This window comes from Setaria italica, chromosome II (assembly GCF_000263155.2).
Source record: "Setaria italica strain Yugu1 chromosome II, Setaria_italica_v2.0, whole genome shotgun sequence".
Lineage (NCBI taxonomy): Eukaryota > Viridiplantae > Streptophyta > Magnoliopsida > Poales > Poaceae > Setaria > Setaria italica.
Genome location: NC_028451.1, coordinates 24,137,684 through 24,148,082, shown reverse-complemented (window position 1 = coordinate 24,148,082; position 10,399 = coordinate 24,137,684). Strand labels below are relative to the sequence as shown.

General features: G+C 46.3%; 2 protein-coding genes across 3 annotated transcripts in view; both read left to right on the top strand.

The window, feature by feature from the left end:
- The first annotated feature begins 5,121 nt into the window (after nucleotides 1-5,121).
- On the top strand, nucleotides 5,122-8,228 carry LOC101766705 (outer envelope pore protein 16-3, chloroplastic/mitochondrial). Of its 2 annotated transcripts, none has more exons than XM_004956395.2 (3): nucleotides 5,122-5,359; nucleotides 6,812-7,141; nucleotides 7,773-8,228. In XM_004956395.2, exons 2-3 carry the CDS (start codon nucleotides 6,817-6,819, stop codon nucleotides 7,883-7,885), a joined length of 438 nt encoding a protein of 145 aa, XP_004956452.1. In that variant the 5' UTR covers nucleotides 5,122-5,359; nucleotides 6,812-6,816; the 3' UTR covers nucleotides 7,886-8,228. The 2 variants fall into 2 exon arrangements, with proteins under 2 accessions (XP_004956452.1, XP_004956451.1); XM_004956394.3 differs by having other exon boundaries at nucleotides 5,133-5,378.
- A 453-nt stretch (nucleotides 8,229-8,681) lies between these two features.
- The window catches only part of LOC101767385 (rhodanese-like domain-containing protein 9, chloroplastic), a 3,254-nt gene continuing 1,536 nt past the window's right edge, over nucleotides 8,682-10,399 (top strand). Inside the window, exons 1-4 of the mRNA XM_004956398.4 lie at nucleotides 8,682-8,842; nucleotides 8,927-9,192; nucleotides 9,262-9,412; nucleotides 9,894-9,979. Of these exons, the coding sequence (XP_004956455.1) occupies nucleotides 8,802-8,842; nucleotides 8,927-9,192; nucleotides 9,262-9,412; nucleotides 9,894-9,979 (544 nt within the window). The 5' untranslated portion in view covers nucleotides 8,682-8,801. The remainder of the gene's footprint in view (nucleotides 8,843-8,926; nucleotides 9,193-9,261; nucleotides 9,413-9,893; nucleotides 9,980-10,399) is intronic.

Genomic DNA, 10,399 nt, shown 5'->3' with positions numbered 1-10,399 from the left:
TTTGGTATTGATAGAGATCAAGTGGATGTGTCTGTGAGAGCTGTAGTGAAGAGATGGCCCAACATAAACTTTTGGGAGCTGCTCCCGCTTGAAGGAACCCCAAGCTACCGAGCTTACGTAAAGGCTTGCACGAGGCACGGTTTACCGCTCATATGGTGTGTTCAACTGTTCACGAAGCCTGGGTCTAGCAGTCAGATGGAAGAAGAAATGGAAGGTGCTGAAGTTGAAGCTGAGGAAGATGTGGAGAGTACTGATGGGGCAAATGAAGAAGTTGATGACGATGGAGAAGAAGGGGGAGATGTAGAGAATGATGTTGCAGCCCGTGAGCCAAATGGGGAGGCTGATGAGGGGGAAGAAATTGCTGAGTTAGTTCAACAGGTGGAGAGGGAAGGAGAGGAGACCAATGGTGCCATGGATGATGACTCATCGGATGAGGAAGATGCTTATCCTGTCCTGTGAAACTGGTCAACTTATGACCATTCCACCCTGCAGGTCAATGTAGGGGAAAATGTCCCTTGGGAGTATAGGGAGAATGAGGTTTGCGTGGGTGCTTTGTACCCTAGTGGGGATGAGGTGAAGGCATCTGTGAAGCGATTGTACACTTTATCGTTGCAACGTCAGTTCAGGGTAGAGAAGAGCAACCCGACAGTGTATGATGTCCGCTGTGCGAGAAATGATTGCCCGTTTAGGGTGCACGCATACAAGGGGAAGTGGAAGGATTACTGGGAGGTGACTAGAGTGGCTGAGCACCAATGCTTGTTGGATGAATTGGAAGAAACACATCGCAACCTCACTGCTGATTTTGTTGCTCAATATATGTATCCTCAGATAGTGGAGAATCCCAGCTTCGAGCCCAAGTCGATTGTTTGTGTCATAGAGGAGAAGTTCAAGTACAAGATTAGATAAAACAAAGCTTACCGAGCGAAGCAGAAGGTGCTGGAGGTGAAGTAGGGTACGTTCGAAGCATCCTATGACAACCTCCCTGTCCTGTTGCACACCATATGCCAGAGGAACCCAGAAAGCTTCTACGACGTGAAAGCCTATCCATGTGCTCAATTTCCAGGCAAACAAGTCCTGCAACGGTCATTCCTGACCTTGGGTCCTTGCATTGAGGCTTTCTAGCGATGTCGACCAGTCATTTGCATTGATGTCACATTTCTGACTGGAAGATATAAAGGAACAATATTGGTAGCTATTGGGTCCGACGGCAACAATCAGGTGTTGCCACTTGTGATCACATTTGTGAAGAAAGAGTCTGGAGATAATTGGTATTAGTTCCTAGAGAGGGTGAAGAATATGATTCTGAAGGACGTGGAGGGGGTTTGTCTCATTCATGATTGGCACAAAGGCATTCTACAAGCAATCGAAGACCTACAGAATGGAAGTGTCGAGCGTTGCGGGGTGGCGATATGGCCGGACTTGAAGAGTAGGTGGTGCACGAAGCATATGGGTGCAAACTTCCATAGGCAATTCAAGAACAAGAGCCTTATGACATTGTTCAAGCATCTATGCAGCTAGAATCAGGAGAGGAAATTCAACCTGCTATGGAAGAAACTTAACAACCTAGACAAGAGGCCGGTCAACAGCGAGGCGGACCACCCTGTGTCCGTGGAGGATGTTGGGCTCGATGGTTCGAATGTCAAGCAAAGACGAGGAAGGTCCATCAAGAGCTTCTCACAGTGAATTGAGCATGAGCCGAAGGAAAAGTGGGCATTACTCTTTGATGAGGGAGGTGGTTGGTGGGGTATAATGACTACAAACCTAGCTGAGGTTTACAACTGGGTAGATGAAGAAGTCGTACCCGGACTTCATCGGTCAATTCGACGCTCTTGTCGATACCGATGTGAGGTGGAGACCCTACACCATGGACGAGGTGTACGCTCGTGCCCCGTATGGCCTCTCTTCGTTGTGCCATCAGGACATGGACTACTGGAGGCCGATGAGGCCACTGGTCTAGGACATCCACGTCGAGGACTACGCGGTGCACCGTGTCATGAGACAGTTCTGCCTGTACCAGCAGTCCCCACTTCCTATTACATCAGCAGTCCCGGCCACCATTCACAGGTACACCCCACCCTTTCATTCTCCTTCCAATAAAAATTTTCGTTTATCTAACCCACTGCACAATGGTTATGTTAGGGCTACCCATCAGGGTGGTGGTGGGCCTGGGCCCAATGGGGTCCGAGGATGGTTCAGTGGGTCGAGATGTGGATGACCGCATTAGACGAGGTTTGTGTAGGAGGACCGTGCGCACGACGACGACACTTTCACAGCGTACCTTCGTTGGTTCTTGCCAAGGACCAGGATGCCAGTCACGTACGTTCCGAGGCAGCCACCGACGGAGACCGTGCTTTTGATGCAGACGTACTCGCGCTTGAGGGACGTCAACTTCGACGTCGCGGTAAGCTTCTGCATCATCTCTGTTACTCAACTTGCATCATGTGGTGTGGCTAACTTGAACCCTATCCTCTTGCCAAAAGTATGACGTTATTACAAAGGTCGCCACTGAGCTAAGGTACGGTGTCAAGCACTTCTACCAGTTGTCTGTGGAGCAGCACGAGACGCTGTACAGGAGGGCCTTGGGTTCTTGCAATAGGTTCCTGTGGGCCGTCAGCTGCCGTGGCGATCACGCGGACATCGTGCCTCCACCACGGGCTGCCTACCCCCGTTTGTCCTCTGCAGCTCCTACTCACCAGGCGGGTACGTCCTCTCAGCCACCCATTCGTCTGCTGTACCCTAGCCCCTGTACTGCACCACAGGCACATGCACCAGCAGCCGGGCCGTCCTGGGGCCCACTGACACCACCACCGTTTTGGTATGCCCCTGCTGGCCCGTTCCCTGTTCCGCAGTACGTGACCCCAAGAGGTACATGATCGTTATTTTGTCATATACAATTGATGAAACTGGCACCCTATTCACCTTACTAACTTATAATTTCTTAACACAACCCGCAGATGTACGGAGCTTACAGTGGAGCGAGGCCCTCTTTTGTTGCACCAGGCACAGAGCTACGCCACTACGGTGCGTGATGAATACATGTTTTCTATTCCATTTTAAATACGCAACGAAACTAACAATACCGTTTCTTTGGTTGGATAACAGGGTTCGCAGACTGCGGAGGGGCTTCGGAGGACTCCGTCAAGGAGGAGGGACAGAGGTCCAACGTCCATGCATGGGTGGATGAAATGTTGAGACCCAAGCCTGATGTATCGGTCCTTCACAGTTGGGTGACGCCCCGGAGGCTCCTACACAGGACGGGACCTAGGACTTCGTGACACCACCTGCAACCGCAGCAGGACGTCCGCCTCGTGACGTTGCCCCACGGGAGCCCTTGACGTACAACCAATACCAGACCAGAGAACACACCGGGCAGCGAGGCGTGGTCATGGTCGTGGTGAGCCTCATTTCAAGCGAGGACGCATTTAAAGTGTACGACCTCTTTTATCTTTTGTAGCCCGGTGTAGGCTATTATGTGTACGATTTTGGTACGATGTGTGATAATTCGCAGACTACTTTATGTAGGCTGGTGCAGGCTATGATGTTACGCAGTGTGTTCTGTGTACATTTTGATAGCTAGGCCGGTGCAGGCTATGAGATCCATGCTTGTCCGTTTCCATCCATTGTAATCTCGCTGGAAACAGCTATGTATCTAATGGCTGGGAGTTAAATCATTTTCAATTATTTCGTTCAATCACTCTACCTATCTCAAATTACAAAGTTACATGTTGCAATGGAACTACATATTTTATTTTCAAAAATGTCATACAAAAATAAAGGAAATATATTTAAAACAGAGTTCTTGCCTCAAATTACGAAGTTACATATTGCAATGGAACTATCTATTTACTTTCAAAAATGTCATACATAAATAACGGAAAAATATTTAAAACAGAGTTATAGCCTCAAATTACGAAGTTACATATTGCAATGGAACTACATATTTTACTTTCATAAATATCATAAAAAATAAAGAGAAATTAATTAAAACAGAGTTATAGCCGGTTGAAACGGCTATAGGAAGTGGGCTATAGGAAGTTATAGCCGTTTCAACCGGCTATAACATCCCAACCCGGCTAAACCGAATGCTGGCCACTTACCACCGCTTGAAAAGGTGGTAGGCCGCCTACCGCCGTACGAAACAACGGTACGTGGCCTACCGCCGTCTCAACTAGTGAACCAAGCCACGACGGCGCGGCCGGCATCCTTCCGCCGTTAGTCCTACCGCTATTTGGTCTGGCAGCATAGATCTATTTTTGCAAATTTTTGGTTCGACTATTTATTTGTGCAAATTTGTAAAACAATATAAAAATAAAAAAATTCATGACACGACGATTGCGTGGGCTCCTTGAACTCCTTTGAGCACGGCAAACAGTTCGGCCCAGCTCAATATATAGCGATTAGCGAAAAGAAAAAAAATCCTCTATAAAAGCAAAAAAGAAAAACGAAAGGCGGGTAGAGGCCTGTTCGGCCCAGCTGGCAGCCTGGCACATGGTCGAAGTAGGATTCAACACTCTATTAGTTGGATAAGGGTACGTTTGGTTGCCCGGACGAGGGTAGCCTGGCTCGTACCAGCCAGCTTGCTAGGCTCCCAGAGCCAGGTCGAGCGCATGCGGGAGGGGGAAACAAATCAGATTACCTGTGCAAGAACTCAGATCCAGAGCACCTAGGAAGCAACGAAGGAGGGAGGGGATCAATACAACGCGAATCGATGAACCGAATCAATGAAAACGAGAGGAAGAGAGGAGATGGGAGCACCTCAGATCTAGCGAAGAAGATGAATGGTGACCGATGGGAAGCGGAGGCGGCGGAGAGGGGGATATATCTGCGGTGAGTGGCGCGAAAAGGGGAGGTAACCCTAGCGAAATGGCGCGAGCTCCTGCTGGCCAACTTTTCACCTCCCGCGTGTCCGCCGTTGCACCGTAGGAGCTAGGCCCGGTAGAAACGGTCGCTCGTCTCGTATCCGCGAAGCCTGGCCGCGGGGGGCATTTTGCACGTGTAGGGTGTGGCTCGAGGGGTCGAACCGGCAACCAAATTAAAGAGGGTGCATGCGGCGAGCCTGTTCACGCCGGTGCAGGACAGCAAACAGACCCTAAATAAACCGAGAGCAGTAAAAAAAAAGCAGAGGCCTAATTTTGCAACTTAGACCTAATCTTCTTGCGGCGCAAGCCAAGCCTCGCCTCTCCTTCAGGAGGACTGGAGGAGAGGGGGAAGCCGAGGAGAGGACGGACACGGGCACCGCAAGCGAAGAGGGGAAGGCAGGGCAGGCTGCCAGGCAGCGCATCGCCGCCGACTCGCCGAGCACGACACCCGCCTGGATCCTCCCGCCCCGTGCGCCCCACCGGCCGCCACTCGCCTCTCGGTTCGCTCCCTTCCTTCCTGTACGTTGGTTACCAACACCAACCCTCGTTTGCTTGCTTTGCTTGCTCGGATTCGATGGATTCCGTCGTGCTCAGCGCTTATGGTTCGGTTTTCTTCTCGATCGGGAGTACGGAGTACCCGAATCCTTCGTCGTTATCTGCATTCGATTCAGTTAATCGTGTATCACCCTCCATTCCATGGTTCGATTAGGATGGCGTCGCTTATTTCCCGAAACTTTGGAGAAGAGAAGTCCCGCCCCTGAAATCCGCTGATACTCAGATGATGTTTTGCCCCTTGCGGTGTGGAACACGTTATTCGAGTTGGCGTAGAGTGCGTCTATTTGGAACTGCTTGTTTCTTAGATAATGTTAATTGCTTAGTCTTTAAGTGCGGTGCATTAATCTGGAACAGAGGCTCTCCGCTTTCGTTGCGATTCATCCAGTTGTTTTTTGATGAAATTCGTGAAGTTTGTGTGTGGTGGTGATCATCCCACATGTGCGTTGGGATCACTTCCTTCCTGAGCCTTTCAGCCCATAAATAGGATAATCCGATCATGCCGTGGCATTTTTCTCTGCTTGTGGTTACAGCACTTCTGTTACAACATCTTAATAGTATTGAGTGAATTCTCTGTACGCAAGCCTGGCTTTTAACACTGTTAGGCATAATGATGATGTTTTCTTTTTATGTGAGTTAATGCTGATTTACTTAGATATTGCTAATTAAGAAATACTAGTAATGTAAATCATTTGCATCAGTTTTTTAGTGTGAATGTGAGTGATATTGGTGAGAATTGATGTGTTTCACTGCTGATCATACTTTTAATAAGAAGGGGTTGTGAATGGTTATTCTTTTCATGTTCACATTGATGAAAGAACAAACACTGTGGATGCGTCATCCAAATCCAGGGTTGCAGTGGAACATGTATAAGTTGAAATCGTTAATAAACTTTTCAGCATTATATGTTATCATGATTCCTGAGATGCCATTTTCTGGAAATGTTGAGTTGCTCAACCATATGTGTTATGTATATAGAGTGTGTGCTGTCTATCGCTTCTGCAAGCTTAGGTGCTACAATGTTTGTGCAGATGTATGAATGGAATATATACAGCAGTCATGCTTAGACTTCTACCTTTTCATATGTTCGAGGCCAGGACCTAAATTTTCCCTTTACTGACTAGAACCTTTTGTATTTTGAAGTCAAATGTAAATAAAGGTAGTGTAACTTATCATTGGTATGAACCATCAAGAACAGGACATTGATATAACTGGATATCTTTCATATCGCTGATTGCAAAGCATAACATCAATATTGGTTCCAGTTTGTGTCATTGTTTCATTAGTCTGTGCATCATCAACTTAATGCGTTCTGTGGTTGATTGAATTTAGTAATACTCATTGTGATATCCTGAGTTCTCATTCTCTTGTTGTACTATCTGTCATTCTCTGGTTGACAGGGAGCATGGAGGATTCCAACTTGAGAGGTTTGGTGGGTGAGGAAATTGTCATGGAGACAGGCAAGGCTGCAGGCATTGGTTTAGCTGCTGGCAGTGTGTGGGGTGCACTATTTTCTATGCTGCACGATGGGCCTCAGGTTGGCAGTAACATCAAGTATCCTCAGCTGATCAGAACTGGCAAGGTGTGTGGGCATTATGCAGCTAACTTTGCAGTTATTGGAGCTACATATGTTGGTGTCGAGCAGGCTCTTGAAAAGTACAGGATGAAGAAGGACATTTTCAATGGTGTTGCTGCTGGTTTTGCTACTGGTGCTGCTATGGGTTTCAGAGGTATGACGTTTATCTTGCTGCAGTTATTATGCGTAGCCTGAAATGCCACCAAGAACACATTCCATCAATGTTATGGAATATGTGTTAACTTTCGGTTAGCATTTCTATGAACTGCTGTTGATGCTATTTTATTTGAACTCTTTCTATTTATTTCTTACCACCTGTTCCCTCAATTCCCTAATCAAGTTTGTGAAATTTCTTATACAGCATAGTTGAAATTAGCTTCCAACTCTAGGGGAAATTTAGTTTTTTGATTAGTTTAGTTGCATTAATGAGAAATGTCATATCACAAAGGTTACTTTGGAATTAGATTTGGTGTATGCGATTCTTCATATATAGGAGAATCCTGTGTTGTCAGAAGTTCTATGATGTTAATTACCTTTGGGAAGATTTCAACTTAAAACAATAAGCAATGCTTCAGTGCTAATTTTGACATAATTTGTGCCTACATATATTAAATATGGAAGGAGTAGGCCATTTTTTGACATAACTCCTGTTACTCTCCCACTCTGATGGTCCTAATATCCGCTCTGATGGTCCTAATATGTGTGATACTCTTCTTGCATTGTGCGAATAGCTTGTTGATGAAGTAAATACGAATTTGTTAATCTGACATTGCTGTTTCATGCAGTTGGGAGCTCCCGGACAGCTGTCTTGTCAGGGTCTGCGCTCGCTTTGACTTCTGTACTGCTGGATGTCACTGGAATGAGAACTACTAATGAAGAGAAAAAAGGCCACCACTAGCCATCCTGAATGGGAAGAGCAGCATCTGTTTCAGAGTTCCTTTACTGCTACAGACATGCTAGTAGACTAGTTTTTTGGTCAATACCGAAGAGTTCCGTTTCCATATAAGCACGCAATGTAGTCTGTTCATATTAAAGGTAGCAGATAGACTTAGCAATGGTCCTGATCTAAAATGTTTGGAAGTAATTTTCACCATTACTGCTGGTTGGTGCTCTGAAGTTCGAATTGTAAATCCAAGGCACTGGTTTGTCTGTCCAGGTAGCGTCGGGGTTGCCGATTTCGAACTCTGCACTGCGAATTGCCCTATTTCACAATTTATGCAAGTGGTGGATGGTTTCTTTCATCGGTGTTTAATCTGCGATCTTATTCATTGTTGGTTCTTGCTGATGTTTGGTCCATGTTTCCGTATGTGATGCCATCTGCACATTTGTAGTTGCAGTGGTTGATGCTCATCTATGGTATATTTACCATATCGTAGCATCTTGATAGATTGTTGCTCGGCATGCTTGAGATAAAGTTTAATTTCCTAGAAAAAAGTTTCTCAAAAAGTTTTACAGATTCAGCGGCCATGTACAATACAAGATCTTGCAAGACCTTACCAGGCTGGTGGTCTGTCCAGCACAAGTGTCCAAAACAAGAGGAATCAGCACAAAAGAGGCGCCAGGCACACAAGATCCACATATGCCAACTGGGACCCACTCTACCGTTCTTCCCGCACTCCACCGTGGATCCTACTTGGCGCAATCCCATTGGCTCCCTAGATTTCGCTCTTGCTCTTTCAGCAAAATCCATTGCTGAGCTCTGCTCTGCAGCTTGCTGCATCTCCCCCCAAAACCTTCACAAAATCCCCAGAAAAAAATCCATTTCAGAACCAAAAAAATTCGAAAGGAAGAAAAAAATCAAGTGAAGGTCAAAAATGGCAGTTGTTGGCCTATCCACTGCTTTCTCTCCTCTCAGGTGAGCTAAGATTTCTTCTCCCAGTCTACTCCTCCCGGTCTTCGTTCTTCTGAAATCTGGAGGATTTGTCTGCATGTTTCACAGAGGTTCTTGGATAGCCGTGAGGATCAGGCCGGGCTGCAAGCCCACTGGAGTCAGCCTGTCCCCAAGTAGGAGGAGAAGCTCCTGCGCCGCCGCCGTCTCCGTCCGCGCCGAGGTGAGCTTCGTGGACGCCGACGAGGCGAAGAGGCTCGTCGCCGAGGAGGGCTACACGGTGCTGGACATCAGGGACAGGACGCAGCGCGAGAGGGCCTACATCAACTCCTCCACCCACGTGCCCCTCTTCATCGAGAACCAAGACAACGACATTGGTATGGGAACAAACTCCCTGCATTTCTTTTTTGTTACAACGTTTTGTTTAATTTTGTTTTGCAAAAAAGGGACGATCGTGAAGCGCCAGTTGCACAACAACTTCGCCGGGCTATTCTTCGGACTGCCCTTCACCAAGCTCAACCCGGACTTCGCCAAGACGGTGAAGGACAAGTTCAAGCCGGAGAGCAAGCTGCTGGTTGTATGCCAGGAAGGGCTCAGGTTTGTGACCGAGGAATTCAGTGACAGTCATATGTTCCTCTGTCAGTACATGTTAAGCTAGCAAATTGGACACTCAGTTAGTTGCTTACACAGTTATACTGTACTTTGAAAGGTGCTCCATGTGATTTCAAATGTAAGTCGTTTAGGACGTTAGCACAGTTTCCATTTTTAGAATTTGACTAGTTAGTTTCTACCAATACATGTTATTCCAAATGAAACAAGAGTGATGAATTATCCAAAGTGATTTTAGTAATGAATCGAGGTGTAGCAATTCTATGTTCTCAGTTTATATAATTGTCTAAATATTTATATTTGAAACTTTAAAAGTTCGACCAACACAGATAATAAAACAAACTATTTTGCAATCAGAGAGGATAATAAAGTTTGTATAAGAACAGGATTCTTATACTTTACATGGGTAGTTGGATGATCTGGTATCAGACTATCAGTTGCTTATTTGCTCCGCCCTTGCCTGCTGAAGGTCAGCAGCAGCTGCAGATGCACTGGAGAGAGAAGGCTTCCAAAATATTGCATGTATCACATCAGGTCTTCAGACAGTGAAGCCAGGTACCAAACGTTAACTTCTTCCACTGACTTATTTTTAGCACGTGTCACATCGAATGTTTAGATACTAATTAGAAGTATTAAACGTAGACTTTTACAAAATCCATTACATAAGACGAATCGGGTCTTGCTCAAGTGCCTTGGTGTTGAAGAATCAAAAAGCTTAATGGGCGAAATTCATGAGGGAGTTTGTGGGGCCCATCAATTGGCCTTTAAAATGAAATGGATGATAAGAAATAATGGGTACTACTGGCTGACTATCCTTGAAGATTTCTTCAAGTATTACAAGGGTTGTCAAGATTGCCAAAGGTTTGGCAACATACAGAGAGCTCCAGCATCAGCTATGAATCCTATAATTAAGCCATTGCCGTTCAGGTTGGGAAATTGACTTGATCGGCTAGATCTATCATCATCAAGTAAGGG

Coding starts and splice junctions, on each gene's coding strand:
- LOC101766705 (XM_004956395.2), top strand. CDS start 6,817: ATGGAGGATTCCAACTTGAGAGGTTTGGTGGGTGAGGAAATTGTCATG. Junction 7,142..7,772: donor TGCTGCTATGGGTTTCAGAG/GTATGACGTTTA, acceptor TGTTTCATGCAG/TTGGGAGCTCCCGGACAGCT.